This window comes from Podarcis gaigeae (genome assembly GCF_964106915.1).
Source record: "Podarcis gaigeae genome assembly, chromosome: 6".
Taxonomy (NCBI): domain Eukaryota; kingdom Metazoa; phylum Chordata; class Lepidosauria; order Squamata; family Lacertidae; genus Podarcis; species Podarcis gaigeae.
Window position 1 is genome coordinate 1,478,967 of NC_139682.1, and position 20,069 is coordinate 1,499,035.

General features: G+C 48.2%; 1 protein-coding gene across 1 annotated transcript in view; it reads left to right on the forward strand.

Moving 5' to 3' along the window:
* Window positions 1-9,779: 9,779 nt before the first annotated feature.
* Window positions 9,780-20,069, forward strand: part of LOC310847715 (papilin-like) — a gene marked incomplete at its 5' end in the record, with an annotated part of 37,482 nt that continues 27,192 nt past the window's right edge. Inside the window, 6 exons of the mRNA XM_083745777.1 lie at window positions 9,780-9,876; window positions 10,990-11,040; window positions 12,144-12,278; window positions 13,935-14,075; window positions 15,622-15,765; window positions 18,328-18,495. Coding sequence (XP_083601903.1) covers window positions 9,780-9,876; window positions 10,990-11,040; window positions 12,144-12,278; window positions 13,935-14,075; window positions 15,622-15,765; window positions 18,328-18,495 — 736 coding nt within the window. The remainder of the gene's footprint in view (window positions 9,877-10,989; window positions 11,041-12,143; window positions 12,279-13,934; window positions 14,076-15,621; window positions 15,766-18,327; window positions 18,496-20,069) is intronic.

Sequence of the window (20,069 nt, forward strand, 5' to 3'; positions counted from 1 at the left end):
GAGATTTTTAGGGAGGACGGCGCTGCCGGCGGGGCTGGAGGAGGCGGGCAGCAGCTGGAGGGCGGCTCCTCCGGCGGGGAAGAGGCGGAGGCTGTACGCGGCGCCACCCGCCACAGCTGGCCACTTTGTGCCGCAGTGGCCACGGCAGATGGAGGCTCCAGGCGCGGCGCGGTGCTGCTTCGGCGTGGCATGGCAAGGGCAGCGAGCTGATGCCGGTGTTGGGATGTGTCCAGGGAGACAGGGGCAATTGGCAGGCCCCAGCTGGCTCCAGCCACCGGCCGGCAGCCGGGCAAACTCCGGTTCTTAGAACAGCATCTATCAGCGACTCGAGCCTCGGAAAACTTCAGAGACTGAGCACGCTCTAACTGGCAGAGTGAATAACTTTTCACATTCTTAAAAAAACCTGAAGCATTTTTACTTGGTATTATAGGTCAGGACATTAATAGGCAAGATGTTAAATTGTTTTTATATGCAACAACTGCGGCAAGAGTATTATTAGCCCGGAAATGGAAACAAGAAGAAATTAATGGACTACGCAGAATTGGACAAAATGACAGGAAGGATTTGAAACCTGCAGGACCAGAGATTTACAGAAGGTTGGAAGAAGTACCGTATTTTTCGCTCTATAAGATGCATCAGACCATAAGACACACCTAGTTTTTGGAGGAGGAAAACAAGAAAAAAAATATTCTGAATCTCAGAAGCCAGAACAGCAAGAGGGATCGCTGCGCAGCGAAAGCACGGTACCCCTCCCCCCCCGGGACCAGCACACGGAGGCTGGATGCAGCGCCTCCCGGCTGTTAGGATATAGTTCCATTCCACCTTTAGAACAGATGTGTGGATTGTTGTAAGTCACATGCCTGTTTACTTCCAGCACAATCGGCTGGGAACTTCCCTTGTGCATTGCTTTTGCTATACTGTGTTTTGCTTGGAGGCGAAGGGAAGCAGACATGTTTTTTCTTTGTTCCTGATGCTGAATAAACACCTGTAAATATGCTTGCATATGCCTCTGTCCACCACTTCCGTTGTGAAAAGTTATTGCTCAGGAGGCTTTGCGTGGCTATCCTTGAAGCCAGGAGAGCAATAGGAATCAGTGCACAGCGATCCCTCTCTCTCTCGTGGCTTCAGGGATAGCTGCGCAGCCTGCATTCGCTCCATAAGATGCACACACATTTCCCCTTACTTTTTAGGAGGGAAAAAATGAGTCTTACAGAGCCAAAAATGCGGTATATGAATTATTTGAAGAGCAACTGTAATCAACAAATTACGCTAGTAGGGCTACAAGAAGTTTTGTAAGGAGAAATATACAAAGTGTTACAAAGTATAAAAAGATAGAGATATTGGTTATGAGTTTGAAATGTAATAGGGAAGATAAGAAATGCATACTGAGAGATTAGATTGGAAAACTTTCAGACAGGATTGATGGAAGTCAAAAATTTGAATAAGATGTAAAAGTATGTTTAAGTACTGTTGAAAATGATATGTTAAAAAAACTAATAAAAATTATATTTTTTAAAAAAGAATAACTTTTCACAACAGAAGTGGTGGACAGAGGCATATGCAAGCATATTTACAGGTGTTTATTCAGCATCAGGAACAAACAAAAAACATGTCTGCTTCCCTTCATCTCCAAGCAAAACACAGTATAGCAAAAGCAATGCACAAGGGAAGTTCCCAGCAGATTGTGCTGGAAGTAAACAGGCATGTGACTTACAACAATCCACACATCTGTTCTAAAGGTGGAATGGAACTATATCCTAACAGCCGGGAGGCGCTGCATCCAGCCTCTGTGTGCTGGTCCCGGGGGGGGGGTACCATGCGGCATGGTCCGTGTCCAGTCCAAGGCTGAAGCGGGGTCCAAGACAGGGAGTCGGGCGAGGTCAGGAACTCTGGCAGAAATCAGGACAGGGTGCCGGCAGGAACAGGCAACCAACAATGTTGCTACCGCAACCTGGGATTGGGCGGGCTGGGCTTTATCTCCTCTGAGGCATAGGGCGGCCCCGATCCTCAGGTGACTCGCCTCTCCTGGCCTGGAGGTGAGCACTCCTCCTGCAAGAACTTAGTTCCCTCCGCCTCTCTGCCCTGAGCCTCTGCAGCTCAGGAGAGGTTGGAGGGTTACTGGACCCAGAGGCAACCTCAGCTTCCTCTGACGGGGCTGAGAGGGGAGCACCTGCAGGCAATGGGTCCACGATCACCTCTGCAGCCAGAGTGGATTCAGCTGGTATCTGCTCCTGAGGATCCGGCACAGGTGAGGGCCCTCTGGTTCAAGCCCCTGCCCTGGCTCAGCCGGCCCTGGAGGCGGGGACTCCTGTGCAGGCTGGGATTCCTCAGGTTCAGCCTCTGAATCCGATTCCCAGGCCATCACACTCCGCCTCTTCCCTGGCGCCCTCCAGAACTTGGCACCCTGGCACCCCGTGCCACTAGCCTCTATGGGTAAGACGGCCCTGCCTTTGAGGAATTTATTAAGAAAGGAGAGGATCCCCAGAAGCCCTTTTTATTGGGTATAGTGGGTAGAGAGATACCGAGACAAGATAAAAAATTCTTATATGCAACAACTGCGGCAAGAATTTTGTTAGCCCAAAGATGGAAACAACAGGAGTTACCAACAAAAGAAGAGTGGCAGATGAAAATGATGGACTTTGCAGAACTGGCGAAACCGAAGGGGAAGAATCCGGAACCAGCGAGACCAAGCATTCCAAAAGGACAGGAACAAATTTATATTATATTTGAAAGACAACTGTAAGCAATTAACATCATTAGCAGGGTTATCTGAAGATCTGTAAGGTGAAATTGCTACCTATTCAGGTTGTGTAATTTTAGGTAATGATATATCAAGGTTAGGAAACGAAGCAAAATGTAAAGATGTAAAGTTTAATTTTGTAAACCCTCAGACGGGAGGGAAGTCGAGCCAAAGAGATGAAGTAAGAGGGTACAATGTTACATAAAGTGATTATATGTAAAACCAATAAAATTCATAGAAAGAAAGAAAGAAAGAAAGAAAGAAAGAAAGAAAGAAAGAAAGAGTGTTATGTATTGAGCTGATTCCTAGAACAATAGGATCCAGAATGCAGCAGTCTGATTGGTCCACAGGAGCCACCCAATCCAGCTCCAGGTGGAAGTGAATCAGCAACCTGATTGGCCTGCAGGAGCAGCCAATCAGGCTTCTGGAGGAAGTGAAGCCGCAACCTGATTGGCCTACAGAAGCAGCCTGGAATTAGCCAATCACACGCGGCCCATTGTGTAAATAATGTATATATAAGCTAGATGTTTTGGGGAAAGTTTCATTCATTGCTACTAGGAGCTGAATAAAGAGCATGAAATTCACACTCGACTCAGAGTATATTTCAGAGAGGATCCCTGCAGATTTCAGACCTGCTGCAGATAGACATGCGCAGGTCCAGCAGCCAGGTCTGTGTGACAGAGACTGAGTGTTCCTGCTCACAATAAGATCCCTATCGGTTGCACATAACATCTAAGAACATCTTAATGCCTCCGTGATGCTATCAAAGGTATTGTGCAAGATCAAAGTCACTTGTGGTTCAGAACAATGCGGCTGGGGGGGGGGGAGAACTTGCAGGCCCTGGACAGAATCACAGTGGGAAATGTAGCATGCCAGGAAGACCCGCGAGTGAGAAAGAGCTCCTGTTCTCTAGCTCTGTGCTGTAAGGGAAACAGCAGGTGTCATAATTCATCTTGGTTTCCGATTTGGTCCCAGGAACGAGCCACCGCTTGTGCCTCCAGTGGTGTCGTGCTCTCACGGGGGTCACTGCTGACAAAAGACGTCCGAGCCAGAAGATTTGCACAGCACCAAAAGATGTGTGTCCCGATTGTTATTAGGGAAATGCTGGCGGGTATGTGCTCATACGCATTTCTGCTTGTCTCTCGGTTTCCCCATGGGAAGAAACGCTCTTTAACACAGAATCGGAGCAAACTTCAGCCGGGTCTTTAACAGATTTCTGCTTGTTCTGATTCAGTACAGTGGTACCTCTGGTTGCGAGTGGGATCCGTTCCGGAGCCCCGTTCATACCCTGAGCAGAATGCAACCTGCGTCTGTGTGTGCAAGGGTTGTGATTTGCCACTTCTGCGCATGCGCATGACGTCATTTGAGCATCTGTGCATGTGCAAGTGGCAAAACCCAGAAGTAACCCTTTCCGGTACTTCTGGGTTGCCGTGGGATGCAACCTGAAAATGCTCAACCTGAAGCAAACGCAACACGAGGTATGACTGTACCTTGGATGTCGAACAGAATCCATTCCGGAAGTCCGTTCGACTTCCAAAATGTTTGGAAACCAAAGCGAGGCTTCCAACTGGCTACAGGAAGCTACTGCAGCCAATCGGAAGCAGCGGAAGACCCATCGGACGTTCGGCTTACGAAAAGTGTTTACAATCCGGAACAGTCACTTGCGGGTTTGCCGCGTTCGGGAGCCAAAATGTTTGAGAAGTAAGCTGTTTGAAAACCAAGGCATGACTGTGAAGAGCAGGTTCTGCCAGGGAAGACAGTGGTGCAAATGGAAAACCGCTCAGCCCCGCACTTTCTTGGCATGGAACAAGCAGAAATGTAGAAAAGTAAAAAGGTAAAGGTAAAGGGACCCCTGACCATTAGGTCCAGTCGTGGCCGACTCTGGGGTTGTGGTGCTCATCTCGCTTTACTGGCCGAGGGAGCTGGCGTACAACTTCTGAGTCATGTGGCCAGCATGACTAAGCTGCTTCTGGCGAACCAGAGCAGCACACGGAAATGCCATTTACCTTCCCGCCGGAGCGGTACCTAACTATCTACTTGCACTTTGACATGCTTTCGAACTGCTAGGTTGGCAGGAGCAGGGACCGAGCAACGGGGGCTCACCCCGTCGCGGGGATTCAAACCGCCAACCTTCTGATCAGCAACCCACAGTGCCACCCACATCCACAGTGCCACCCATGTCCCGTCCCAGTTAAATTATGGAACTCCTCCCGCAGGAAGCAGGGATGGTTTCCAGCTTGGATGACTTTGAAAGAGGATTGGATAAAGGATTAGAGGAAGAGCAATGCTTCTGAATCCCAGTTGCTGGAAACAATAATAATAATAATAATAATAATAATAATAATAATATTTATTTATACCCCACCTTCCCCAGCCAACACCGGGCTCAGGATGGCTAACGCCAAATATAAAAACAATGATTAGAATACAGATTAAAAACAAAATTAAAATACAACATTAAAACATTAAAATGCAGTATCATTTCAGTGGAACTCCATCAAAAACTTTTGGGGGGATAAAAACGTCAAGTCTTCACCAAGGCTAACTATCCAGACTGGTCCTACATGGGCCAGAAAAAAGCCAGGGAAGTCCCCAAATAGGAGTTCCATCACAGGAGGGGAAAGGGAAAAAGGAAAGAGGGGGAGGAGATCAAGTTGATTCCAAGCCAAAGGCCAGGCGGAACAACTCTGTCTTCCAAGCTCTGCGGAAAGAAATCAGATCCCGCAGGGCCCTGGTCTCATGAGGCAGAGCGTTCCACCAGGCCGGGGCCAGTGCTGAAAAGGCCCTGGCTCTGGTTGAGGCTAATCTGACTTCCTTAGGGCCCGGGACCTCTAGGGTGTTGCTATTTATGGACCTTGAGGTCCTCCGTGGGGCAGACGGGGAGAGGCAAAGCAGCTTGGGTGCCTTGGCAGAAAGGCGGGATATAAATGCAACCATTGAAATAAATAAATAAAGGGTGGCAGCTGATGACCTTGAGGTAGAAGTAGTGAAAGAGCCTCTCATTGGTCAGAGACAGAACGGTGTAGTGGTTAGAGTCAGACCTAGGAGACCAGCGTTCAGATCTCCCACTCATTGGCCAGGAAGCTCACTGGGTGTGACCTTGGCCAGCCGCTGCCTCTCAGGGTTGCGGTGGGGATGAAATGAGATGGGGAAGAACGGCCTGGGCACCACCTGGATCTCCTTAGAGAAAAGGGTCTGGGTGTAAATAAATAAACAAACAAACAAACAACCCCATATTCTGAAAGCACATTTCAGGCACATTTTCCCCACCCACCCCAAAGAATCCTGGGAACTGTAGTTTGTTAAAGGTGCTGGGAATTGTAGGTCTGCAAGGGGAAAGCTACTGTTCCAAGGTTCCTTGCTTTCAGCGTATGCTGTGGGTGTGTTTGTAGCCAATCGTTGGTGTTCTGCTAAGCCTGAGGCTTCTTTGGGTCTCACTTCAGTGGGTGAAATCCACCAATCAGACTGAGGCATTGTTCTAGGACCAATCAAACTGCTGCATTCTGGATCCTATTGTTCTAGGACCAATCATACTGCTGCATTTTGGATCCTATTCAACTCAGTACATAACAGTGGGGAATGATTCTCAGAGCAGGGAACAGAAGTGGGGTCCCCAAGTCTGCCTGCCTTCTTGGGGTGCCGCCCTGTTGCATCTGCAAATCAGGCATCAGAAGAGTCCTGCTGGACCCATTCAGCCCCTCGGGATCTCGCTTCCTGTTGCCCAACCAGATGCTTCTCAGGAGTCACATGCTTTTCTCCTTTTGTTCACCAGAATTGCGTCTGCTCCTTATTAATCTATTGTTTCCTTAGAACAAAGTGTGGACATTATTTCCAAGAACTAGGTCAGGACTGTCTCCATAGAAAGGTGGAGGCTCAGAAATGAACGGAATGGTCCTTTGTCTGGAAAGAGAAAGCCGCCAACAAGAGTTCCTTCTATTTTTTCCGAGGTGGCTTTGCATTTGCAAGAAGAAGTCTTATGTCTTTGATACTTATCGCTTAGTTCAGGGGTCAGCAAATGTTTTCAGCAGGGGGCCGGTCCACTGTCCCTCAGACATTCTGGGGGGCCAGACTATATTTTGCAGGGGTGGGGGGATGACTGAATTCCTATGCCCCACAAATAATCCAGAGATGCATTTTAAATAAAAGCGCACATTCTACACGCTCATTCCCAGACCCTCTGCGGGTCGGATTTAGAAAGCTACTGGGCTGGATCCGGCCCTCGGGCCTTAGTTTGCCTACCCATGGCTTAGTTCATCATTGTTGGCATCACTGTTCATTAATCCACTTTAGCCAAAGAGCTATATGAAACCAAAATATACAGAGAGCTCAAAAATCAGGCAACAGTGACGGCCACGAACCTGGATGACTTTAAAAGAGAATTAGACCAATTCATGGAGGAGAATAAGGCTTTTGATGGCTCTGCTTCCAAAGTAAGAAGCACCAACACTTCTGAATACCATTTGCAAGAGACAACTGGAGGGCAGAAGACTCTTGGCTCAAATCCCGCCGACTGGTTTCTGCCGTTCATGTGTAATGGGTGCAAATGTGATCTAGCAATGGCCCAAATCAAACCATTCTCACTTTCAGCTCACACTTTCCCCACCAGATATGTCCGCCACCAAACCATATTGTGGAGTCCTCCTGGCCTTCTCTGTGGGGTCTGGATCCTCCAAACAGGGCAAGTCTACCCTTCTGGCCTGCCCTTTTCCTCTCATGGGAAGATGGTGGCCTTCCCATCCCTTTGACAATAGTTCAGACAGAGTAGACCAGGACAGAGAAATGAAAGGACTCTTTCATGCAGCGCGTAGTTAACGAGGGAACTCACCCTCCCTGGAGCCAGAGATGCCACCAACCTAGATTGCTTTAAAAGAGGGTTGGACAAATTGATGGAGGATGGGAGGGCTATTGATGGCTACTAGCCAAGAGGACTATGCTTCTGAAAACCAGCTACTGGATACTGCAGGAGAGGAGAGTTCCTCTTGTGCTTGAATCCTGCTTGTGGGCTTCCGAGTAGAGGCACCTGGTTGCCCATGGATCCCGCAGATGTTCTTCTTATGTTCCTATGTTCTAATAAGCCCCATGGGGTTCATGTTGCTGGGAGCCTCCCTGGCAAGACCCCTAGTTTGGAAGAGGACATGACATCTTTGGGATTACTCCTTGGTAGAGCTGCCTTAAAGGTAAAAGTAAAGGGACCCCTGACCATTAAGTCCAGTCGCAGCTGACTCTGAGGTTGCAGCGCTCATCTCGCTTTACTGGCTGAGGGAACCGGTGTACAGCTTCCGGGTCATGTGGTCAGCATGACTAAGCCACTTCTGGCGAACCAGAGCAGTGCAGAGAACCAGAGAGTGGTACGTATTTATCTACTTGCACTTTGACATGCTTTCGAACTGCTAGGTTGGCAGGAGCAGGGACCGAGCAATGGGAGCTCACCCCATCATTGCGGGGATTCGAACCGCCAACCTTCTGATCAGCAAGCCCAAGAGGCTCTGTGGTTGAACCCACAGCGCCACCCACGTCATACTAGAGCTGCCTTACTGATAAGAAAAAGAAAAAGAAAGCAGAGAGCATTTCCCAACTCTGACAGCTACATATCTGGCCTGGAAGCTTTGTGCCTAGTTCCAGGACTGTGGAAACAAGCTAGGTTGCTCCATAGTGAGTGGGAAATGATCTCTGCACATGCTCAGAGAGACTGTTCTTAATTTTAGTCTCTGCATAGCTCTGAGCCTGGTTGGAAGGTTGGAATCTTCCCTCTGTGGCTCAGCATTCAGGAACTTTTGGAGTCCAGCTGAAGCTCTCAGCCCTACAGAGTGCAATAAAAATAGAGGGGTTTTAAACATTATTTCGCAGGTGTAAACACAGGGACAGAGAGATCCTTTTAGAGAACCTATCTAGGGTTTCTGTCACCTCCAGTTTGACAATGAACAGGAAGGGTTCGGTGAGAAAATATATTAGAGAAGAAGGGGGATTCCAACTAAACACCAGGAAGAACTTTGTGAGCTATTCAACGGTGGGACAGACAACATCAGAAGGTGGTTGGGAGATTTTCAGCAGAGGTTAGGTGGTCACCCTCCAGGGATTCTTTAGCTGCGATTATTAGATATCCCTTGAGGACCTTTCCCTAAACATCGACGGGAATTTGCCACAGGATCGGACAGCTTTGTGTCCAAAAAAAGGGATGGAACTTGGTTGTCATTCCTCAAAAGCTCGTTTTGGCCAATTATCCAAAGCCGTTGGGCCCATGTGCTGGGATGGATTGCATGAAGCACCTGCTGACCATTTTAAACGGCATTTCTCCAGGGGTGGTAAAAACATCTGACATAATTGCCATAGAGTACTTATATCAAGGGGGACGCAGGTGGCGCTGTGGGTTAAAGCCTCAGCGCCTAGGGCTTGCCGATCGAAAGGTCGGCGGTTCGAATCCCTGCGGCGGGGTGCGCTCCCGCTGCTCGGTCTCAGCGCCTGCCAACCTAGCAGTTCGAAAGCACCTCCGGGTGCAAGTAGATAAATAGGGACCGCTTACCAGCGGGAAGGTAAACGGCGTTTCCGTGTGCGGCTCTGGCTCGCCAGAGCAGCGATGTCACGCTGGCCACGTGACCCGGAAGTGTCTCCGGACAGCGCTGGCCCCTGGCCTCTTAAGTGAGATGGGCGCACAACCCCAGAGTCTGTCAAGACTGGCCCGTACGGGCAGGGGTACCTTTACCTTTTACCTTACTTATATCAAGACGGTCACTCGGTACGAGCTCTGATCATTTTTAGAGCCAGAAATCTATTCAAAAACAAAAGGATAGAGCTACTAAGAATTTTTTTTTCTATGAGGTTTGCACTCTGGTGTTGTTTCTTCACCTTACTGGAGTGTGGCACCGTGCATGTCCAATGGCTCTCTTGGCAGGTGAAGCAGCTCAGGTGTACAGGTGTGTGAATCTGCAGCAACACAGCAGGGGTGGAGCTGGCTCCGCTGCTGTGCTCTCTTTCCTCCTCCCCTCCCATCTTTCTGATGGGAGGTATAAAATAAACAGACGCTGGAGCCGGCCAAAGTGCCATGGAGATGATGATGAAGAAGAAGACCCAGTGCACCTTCCTCCTCGTGGGTCTCTTTGCCTTCTGGGCCAGGGTGCCACCTGCCTCAGCTCAGGGAGGTGAGTGGAGCAAAGCCCCGAAGCTGTGCTTGAAAACTAGGTGTGATGTTGCCCTGGCTGGGACCTTTGTGCTTAATCTGCAGGGTTCAAAAATGCAAATTGCAGTTCAACTGCTAGATTAGTTGAACTGGCTAGATTGACAGAGGCAATTAGAGATCGCACTAGACAAGGATTTCGAAAAGCATGGGGGAAATGCAGAGAATACTTCACAAAACAGTGCCCTAAAATACATACCTGGACTTTTTTCAATTAATGTCTGCAGGAGACTTTGCGGATGTTTAAGTTATAATTAGAAAAATCTTAATAATTATTCATAAAGGAAACAGCTTATAAGAATAAATAAGGAGGCCAGATACAGGATAAAGGAAGTATTTTATTGGGTTGTTTGTATTGTCGTATGTTATGATTATTGTATGTTATGTTCACGTTTAGTGAGGGTGGGTTTCTGTATTGGGGGGGGGTAGGGGTTTATGTTATGTTGTAAGTAAAATTTCCAATAAAAAATTAAAATAAAAAACAAAAACAAAATGCAAATAGCAGCTGTTGTAGCTGCTGCTGCTGCTGTCATTTGGAAGGTGGGGGTGGGGAGCTGATCATGAACAGTAGTGTAGGAAGGGGCGTTAACCCTCCCCGCCACCCATAATCCATCTGAAACCCCTCCCTCTAGTGCTGCTGCATTAAACTGTTGACTCATGTTAAGTTTGACCCATGTCCACTAAGACCCCTAGATTCTTTTCACAGGTACTGCTGTTGCCAGAGAGCCAGTGTGGTGTAGTGGTTAAGAGCGGTAGACACGTAATCTGGGGAACCGGGTTCGCTTCCCTGCTCCCCCACATGCATCTGCTGGGTGCCCTTGGGCCAGTCACACTTCTCTGAAGTCTCTCAGCCTCACAGAGTGTTTGTTGTGGGGGAGGAAGGGAAAGGAGAATGTTAGCCGCTTGGAGACTCCTTCGGGTAGTGATAAAGCGGGATATCAAATCCAAACTCCTCCTCCTCCTCCTCCTCTTCTTCTTCTTCTTCTTCTTCTTCTTCTTCTTCTTTGGCTTGGTATGGGTTGCTGTTGCTTTAACTGTGTTGAGGTCAAATCCTTGGAGATCTCTCCTTTCTCCACAGGTTCATCATCATCATCTGAGGAACGCCCTGTGCCTCTGCCAACACCCCCTGGTATGTCCCCCACTTTCCCTTCTGGATCTGTGTGCAGGCTCCTGCACTACCGGTCAGTTGCCCTTCCCCCCCATCCCTGACTCCCATGCAGCGCCAGACATCTTTCCGCTGACCCTGCTCCCCCCTCCTTTTGCATTGGAAACTAAAACTCCCAAGGGTGCCGCTATTGGGGCCTCTTCACAAGATGGCACCTGGCATGACAGCAGTACACGCGAGAAGGCCCTCTGCCTGGTTCCCTGCAACTTGGCTTCTTGCAGCGAGGGAACCGCCAGAAGGCCCTCGGAGCTGGACCTCAGTGTCCGGGCTGAACCATGGGGGTGGAGACGCTCCTTCAGGTATACTGGACCGAGGCCATTTAGGGCTTTAAAGGTCAGCACCAACACTTCGAATTGTGCTAGGAGCCAGTGTAGGTCTTTCAAGACCATCGTTAATGTGGTCTCGGAGAGCCAGTGTGGTGTAGTGGTTAAGAGCGGTAGTCTTGTAATCTGGTGAACCGGGTTCGCGTCTCTGCTCCTCCACCTGCAGCTGCTGGGTGACCTTGGGCCAGTCACACTTCTCTGAAGTCTCTCAGCCCCACTCGCCTCACAGAGTGTTTGCTGTGGGGGAGGAAGGGAAAGGAGATTGTGAGCCGCTTTGAGACTCCTTAGGGTAGTGATAAAGCAGGATACCAAATCCAAACTCTTCTTCTTCTCGGCAGCTTTTAAGACATAAAATTCAGCAATCGACCAAAACACAGCGTAAAATCAGATTAAAATCAAAATAAGATCAGATGGCTGCCCTCCAGTTATAACTATAACTATAGCCTAGAATAGCGTTAGCATTTCTTTCCTAAGTTTGACTCATGTCCACTAAGACCCCTAGATTCTTTTCACAGGCACTGCTGTTGCCTGAAGAATTTTGGCTTGGTATGGGCTGCTGTTGCTTTAACTGTGTTGAGTTAAACACGCCCTGTGCCTCTGCCAACACCCCCTGGTATGTCCCCCACTTTCCCTTCTGTGTCTGTGGTTAGGCTCTTGCGCTGCTGGTCAGTTGTCCTCCCCCCATCCCTGCCTCCCATGGAGCACCAGACGTCTTTCCACTGACGCTGTTTCTTTCTCTCCCAGCCATGAGATGCCCCACCAACTTTAAGGACCAAGAGCTGGAGTGTGGCGCTGAGTGCAGAACACACAGCAACTGCCCAGGAGAGCAGATGTGTTGCAGATATGACTGCCAGGAGAAGTGCGTGTTGCCCGTCAATGGTGAGTCCTCTCCCCTTGTCCCTTCTCAGCTTGTAAATTGCTTCAGTATTTACAATTATGGAGAACTCATTAGGGGAAAAGTTTCCCTATGTTTCAGAGTTTTTGTCCGTGCATGTTAATAGCGTGGTGCCTGGACACCTTCTGGAATTGGCCTTTGGGAATTCCAGTATTCAGGGGGAGCGTTCCCACCATCTTGTATTGTTACGAGCAACCCAGTGAGACTCCAGGCATTTACACAGGTTCTGTTTCCTTGGAACAAAGGTTTGCAGAGACTGTGGTGCCTTTAATTTGCAGCAGGAGTGCCATCTTGGCCCCGCAACCATGGGGCCCTGGGGCCCTGGGTGCCATGCCCTGTGCATGGCCCTGGCACTGAAATTTGTGTTAGGATGTGTCCAAGGAAATGGGGGCAATTGGCAGGCCCCCAGCTGACTCCAGCCCACCAGCCAGCAGCGGTCAAACTCCAGTCCTCAGTTCTGCATCAAAACTGCGACTCAGAGCTTCAGAAGCCTTTCAGAAGCTGAGCACGCAAGCCAGCAGAGATAACAAACTCTTCGCAACGGAAGGGCAGATAGAGGCATATGTAAAGTGTATTTACAAGCAGTTTATTCAGCATAGATCAGGACAAAGGAAAAACATGTCTTCTCCCTTTCATGTCCAAGCAAGGCAGAATAAGCAAAAGCTCTACACAAACGGAGGTTCCCAGCAAGCTGTGCTGGAGTGTAAACAGGCATGTGATACACAACAATCATGCCTGTTCCTTTTAAGGTGGAACGGAATATTCTAACAAATTGTGGGTGCCCAACCTCTTCATGGGGAACTTTGTGGGTGCTCAGGCACCCAGGGCCCCAGGGAGTTGGAACCTATGATTTGCACAGGTATTCAACCTGAGCATAGGATGGAGGAGTCACAGCATCAACACACTTCCAGGAGGTCTTCCTTCGTCACATCTTTGGATCCAGATCCAGATTCCAGGAATGGGGGGGGGGGAGGGCCGCATTCCCTTCTGGGTCTGGGCAGCCTTCCAGGGGCCACATGCCAGGGGTGGGTGGGGCCAGAGGCAAAGGTGAGCAGTGTAGGCAATGTTTACCTTTTGAACAGTTCCCTTTTCTACATACCCTTGCAGGGATGTTGTCAAAGGTCAAGGACGGATGCCTGTCCTGCCACAAAATGATGTATGTGAAGCAGGTGCAGGGAAGGGGGTTTTCTGGAGAGGGTCCAAAGGGCCAGATAGAGAGGTCTGGAGGGCCACATTCCTGATGGCAACTGTGCTATTTGCTCCTTCTTTTCCACTTCTCATTAGAAAACAGTCCTCTGTAGGTGGCAGCAGATGGTGGGAAGAAAAATGGGGAGTGCTGTATTTCTTCAGAAAGAGGACAGACTATTATTCTTATTGTTGGAATTAGAATTAGAATTTATATACTGCCCTATACCCAGAGGTCTCAGGGCGGTTCACAGAACTAAAGACCGCTGAATGAGAAGATATTTGGCTCCTTGCCTTAGCTTTATTATTTGTCATGAAAATATACATCAAAGCAGTTTACAGCAATATAAAGCCATACAGTGAAAACCATGAAAAATTAAAAACAGTCCTCGGTTAACCATTGTGGAAGGGTGTATTCTTCATGGCCTAATCTACTCCCTCTCCTTGCCCCTCAGTGAATCCCGGCTACTGCCCCAGCTCCAACCCCTTCCCCCCTACAATGTGCGGCATCAGGTGTGTCAACGACAAAAGGTGTGGCAGGGGGAAGAAATGCTGCCGCTGGGGCTGTTTATCCAGCTGCGTTGAAGCAGAGCCAGGTAAGTGGGGGCCAGGAGAGCCGGAGGAAGGGGCAGACCCTGCTGGTACTCATAGGTGGGCTGGGAGAAGGGATGGAAGCGTCCTCTGGAGGAATGGCATGACTGTCTCGAAAGAAACCTTTGGTGCAACTGCATTTGGAATAGTGTGTACATTTCTGGTTGTGTTACCTTAAAAAGGATAGAGTTGGGAAGAGTTCAGAAATGGATAACTGCAATTATCATAGGGACAGAGCCGATTGACTCACCAATGAAGAAAGCTTGCAGCATTTGGGGCTTTTTAGCTTGCAGAAAGGGAAATGGGTGGCGCTGTGGGTTAAACCACAGAGCCTAGGATTTGCTGATCAGTAGGTCGGCGGTTCGAATCCCCGCAACGGGGTGAGCTCCCGTTGCTCAATCCCAGCTCCTGCCAACCTAGCAGTTCGAAAGCACGTCAAAGTGCAAGTAGATAAATAGGTACCACTCCAGCGGGAAGGTAAATGGTGTTTCTGTGCACTGCCAGAAGCGGGTTAGTCATGCTGGCTCTGTTCTGCTCTGCTCTGCCCACCACAGCTGGAAACAGCAAGGTTTCTGAATGCCAGTTGCTAGAAATTGCAGGACGGAAAAGAGTTGCTCTTCTGCTCAGATTCTGCTTAAGTGTTTCCCATTAATCCAACAGAGCAGCTTGGGCAACCCACCCAGATGAACAGGCCATTGTTGTTGTTGTTGTTGTTGTTGTTGTTGTTGTTGTTGTTGTTGTTGTTGTTGTTGTTTGTAGCGTTCCCAAAGCAAGGAAGGATTGGACTCTGATTAATAAAATATACACGAGGCTTGACCAGCAAGACTCTGGGAGGAGTGCATATAATAATTCCTCTCCACCCCTCGGCCAGGTTGTTTTATTCACAAAAGAACTTTTCACACAGTGTTCGTTAGAACCAATCAGATTTCCTCTGAGCATTTCAAAACCCCCACATGGGACAAAGTCAGATCAGAAGAAATTATTTTAACTACAAAGAAACTATTTCCTACTTGAACATGCATATGTAGTTCAGAGTAAATAAAAGAGGAAGCGAAGGGGCATGCTTTTAGGAAACTCCAGAGGTCATAAACAACAGTAAACAGTATTTACCATCTCCTTGTGAACTCTCTTCCTGAACTCTCTTCCTGGCCCTAAGATTAACAAAACTAACAACAGCTACATCAAAGAAGCTACCTACTATCTTTATGACCTGATGAAGTAACTGGCCTGTGTTTTAGAATGCTTATATGTGCCTGTCAGGTGTAGACAAAGCAAATGGCAGAGATGCAGAGGCTTGTGGGATTCGATCAGAAACTATTGTCAATGAATCAAACCCAGTCAACGCAATCCTTTCATCGCGGACACCATGGGCTGATGCATATTTCATAATTCCTCATAGCGATCCCACCTGACCACCACACTCTGGATACCTGCACCCCCACAATAATTATTATTATTATTATTATTATTATTATTATTATTATTATTATATCTATTTTACTGGGCGTTTTGGTTTGATGTGATTTTAATGACCAGCCCTTCTCTTCCCAGAAAATCCTGGAGTGTGCCCAAAGATAGATGCCCTGAGACGGTTTCCCTCTTGCCCTAACGAATGCGAGGACGACCGGGGATGTGACCACACAAAGAAATGCTGCTTCATGGGATGTGGCCGCAAGTGTGTCGACCTTGAGAAAGGTACTGGGAAATGGACCAGCAGAGCTCTTGAGCTGGAGATGGTGATCTGCTCTGGGCTTTTTCTCTGCCTTTTAAAACCCATCTGCCTACCTGACAGTTGCCAGACATTCCCCATGTTTCCTTTGCACCAAAGCGCAAGTCACAGCTACTCTGCAGAGCAGGATCTCAAACGATCCATACTCTGGAGTATAGTGGATTCCACTGGGTCCTGAACACACTTGTGAACTGCCCTGAGACATGCAGATAACGGGCAGTATACAAATTTAATTAATCACAACAGCAGAGAAGTGGACACGGAGCAATGGTTCCAAACTACAAGAAAGAAGATTCCACCTAAACATTAGGAAGAACTTCCTGACAGTAAGAGCTGTTTGACAGTGGAATTTGCTGCCAAGGAGTGTGGTGGAGTCTCCTTCTTTGGAGGTCTTTAAGCAGAGGCTTGATAACCATATGTCAGGAGTGCTCTGATGGTGTTTCCTGCTTGGCAGGGGGTTGGACTCGATGGCCCTTGTGGTCTCTTCCAACTCTATGATTCTATGATTCTATGATTCTAACAACAATACAATAATAATTGGCATTGTCTTCAAGGTCCACTTTTGGCCGGAATGGGCCACACTCCACTCCCCAGTTCCCAGTGGGAAACTCCAGAGCGCAGATATTCCTTGCAGAGCTTGATCCACTGATGGGAACTGACTTTGAGCCTGTCTTTCATCTGGGATCGACTCGGCTTGGGAGCTCTGATTGGAAGCTACTGAGCAGAATCCACCCTGGTGGGGAACATTGCATCTGATGCCCAATTTAAGGGCTTGGGACCAGTTTACTACAAGACTGCCTTACCCCAAATATGCCCACCCAACCACTTTGTTAAAGTTTGTTGGGTCATATATCTTTTGACCCACTGAGTCTGCTGCAACGGCCCTGCAATAAATTTGATTTATTGCCACTCCAACAAACTTCCAATGGCGCCCACACTCTTCCACTCCGCACGCTGCCACTGTCCTCAGTTGCCAGATAATAGCAGAGTTCACACGCAGCATAAAATGGCTTGTCTGTGTCGACGTGGTGTCCTCAATAACTCAGCTCGACACTAGTGCTTCTAATCTAAAACTCTTTATTTAGAAGCATTCAAAACAGAAAAGAAAACCTACAGAATCTAGCTGCATGTTCGCAGCTTTCTGCCTCTTAACAAAAACCGAAACGAGCTTGCTAACATTCTCAGACAGACTGCTCTCCAGAGAGAGCTCAGCTCCCACAGAGCACAGATCAAAGGAAAAAAGCACGGATCCTGCGGGCAGTGCACCCAGTTAATAAGAACGCTCCTGGAGTGTTAACTACTGACAGTCCAGAACCACAACACACTTCAAGCGGTGGAACAGGTGCTGCCCCCTGATCTGCATTTACAAGAACTCGTGGCAGCAACTACACTTTGGAACTCCCTGCCAGTTGTTCTAAGGCAAGTACCCTCACGGTACCTTTTCCAGCACCTGCTAAAAATGTTTCTTAGACAAATCTGCCCAGATGTTTAGAAGGTTGGTGTAAGGTCTAATCTGTTGTTAGCCTATTGCTCTTTTTGAATGTCTCAAGTAGTTGCTGCTGATTCTTCAATAGTTATATCGTTTTCTCTTTTTTTGTAAACCATACTGAGGTGTGTTTGTTCTTACAATCAAGCAGTGTATAAATTTTAAGGAATAAGTAAATCAATAAAAGGGGCCCAATCCAAGCCCCTCCGAGGACTGTTTCAGAGCACATTTTAAGGCACCTTTACCTGCCCTACACCTGGTGTCACCTACCTGTGGGGCACGTGGGCTTGGCTTGTTGGGGAAGGGAACAGCCTCATGAACCAAATTAGGATCCCTGCCAGTTCTGATGAAGCCACAGGGCTCCATCGTTCTGCCTGGACACTGAGGTCCAGCGCCGAGGGCCTTCTGGCGGTTCCCTTGCTGCGAGAAGCCAAGTTACAGGGAACCAGGCAGAGGGCCTTCTCAGTGGTGGCACCCGCCCTGTGGAATGCCCTCCCACCAAATGTCAAAGAGAAGAACAACTACCAGACTTTTAGAAGACATCTGAAGGCAGCCCAGTTTAGGGAAGCTATTAATGTTTGATGTATTATGGTATTTTAATATTTTGTTGGAAGCCACCCAGAGTGGCTGGGGAAGCCCAGCCAGATGGGCGGGGTATACCATATTTTTCGCTCTATAAGACGCACCAGACCACAAGAAGCGCCTAGTTTTTGGAGGAGGAAAACAACAACAAAAAAAATTCTGAATCTCAGAAGCCAGAACAGCAAGAGGGATCGCTGCACAGTGGAAGCAGCGATCCCTCTTGCTGTTCTGGCTTCTGGGATAGCTGCGCAGCCTGCATTCGCTCCATAAGACGCACACACATTTCCCCTTACTTTTAAGGATGGGAAAAGTGAGTCTTATAGAGCAAAAAATACGGTAAATAATAAATTATTGTTATCATGATGATGATGATCATGCTTGGTTCATTCCTCTCTGAGGTCAAGATGGTGGTCTCCCATTATTTCAACCTGCTTCCTCTCGCCCTTCTGTTTTCCGGCAGATCTCTGCAACCTCCCCAGGGATCCTGGCTCCTGCACTTTGTCCTTGGACTACTTCTACTACCACGCCCGCACCAAGAGGTGCAGGAGGTTCAAGTACAGCGGCTGCAAAGGGAACTCCAATCGCTTCTACACCAGGAAGGATTGCATGGACGTCTGTGGGGAAGTTGGTAGGTGAAATGTCGAGCTCTGTTAGAAGGTTGGTTTGCAGATCGGGAACGGGTGGATGGGTGAATTGTTAAGCATAATTGTTTAATTGTACACTGAAATGGAAAATGACTCTGTAATGTGTCTGTATGTATACTGTGTAGCAAGGCATGGAAAATTCCGTTGACGCTAAGTAGAGAGCCTAACGGCTAATGATTAAGTGAGATTGGTATTTAACGTAAATCACATGAAAATGATGCAATCGCCAGCCTATGCGTATGTTAATCTGTAGGTCTCAGTTTTGGGTGTGCTAGTCTTTGTTCCGAAGCCACTGAAGAGAAAGAACTTCTCTCACTCTAGGAAAACAGTCTCAGGCTAATGATGGAGGTTGTTTGCAAGAGAGGCAGAACTTTGATTTCAGCTCTGGATGGGAGATATTCATAATCTAAGATATTTTACCTGTTGGGATCAACATAAGATATCATGCATCTATCTGAGTGTAACTTTATTGTTCTAAGTTTGTTTTGGAGTTAAGTTCTGAAGTAAAGCTTTTGAACCATATTTTTGGACTGGAGTATTTTTTATTTCAAGAAGAGTTTGCTTGCATTCATCCCATTTGCTTCCATATGCACAATATTAACAGCCTCAGTGTGAATCAGTAATGAATGAATTATTCGGCAATGAATGAATCAGGAGAAGCGAATGATCTATCTGCACAAAATTCCCATAGAGGTCATGCAATGGTCTGGTTTACTGAGCATTCATTCTGATTGGAAAAAATCAGACCCACTGGCTGTTGACAACCATCATCTGGTTGCAAATTTTATGGAAAGTGGTCAAGAGAGTTGCAGGCAGAGCAAGAATTGAAAGTACTCTTAGACGAAACAGGTCATCTTGGCTCATCTCTGTCTGGGTTCAGGCCTGGTTATGGGGCTGAACTGGCCCTGTTCAGCCTTCTTGGGAGCAGGACAGGGAAAGGAAGGGGGTGGCCATCTAGGTGTTCCTTCATATCTCAGCAGCTTTTAATTCCATTGACCGTGGCATCTTTCTGAGCCGAATTAATGGGGTGGATATTGGAGGTACTGGTTTACACTGGTTGCAATCCTATATCCAGGGTGAGTTTTGGAGAGTACCTGGGTTTCCAAGTCCACAAGGCCACATCACTTTGCTGCTTGCACAAAGGGAAGGCGGGTTAGCGCCTTGCACTGAGAGATGCCAGAGATTTCCCATGAAAATGGAAACAAAATAAAAAATGACCAGTTTCCTCCTTAGTCCTGCAACATGGAGAGGTGATATGAAAGCCATCTTCACATACCTGGAAGATGGAGCAAGCTTGTTTTCTGCTGCTCCAGATTGGAGGACCTGAACCAGCAGTGGAGCAAGCCAATCGGACGCCTGGGGCAGCATGCGTGACCTGTGCGCAGGGGCGAAGCCAGCCAGGGCAGGATACTCTGCAGGGCCTCCAAGGAGTCTGCCTGCCTCCTCCAACTCAGCCGCCCTACAGGTGAGGGGGAGGTGGCGGGCAGACCATTTGGGGCAGCAGGGAGCCTGCGCGCGCCCAAGCCACCTTGCCACTCCCAGGAGAGACGTGTGGCTC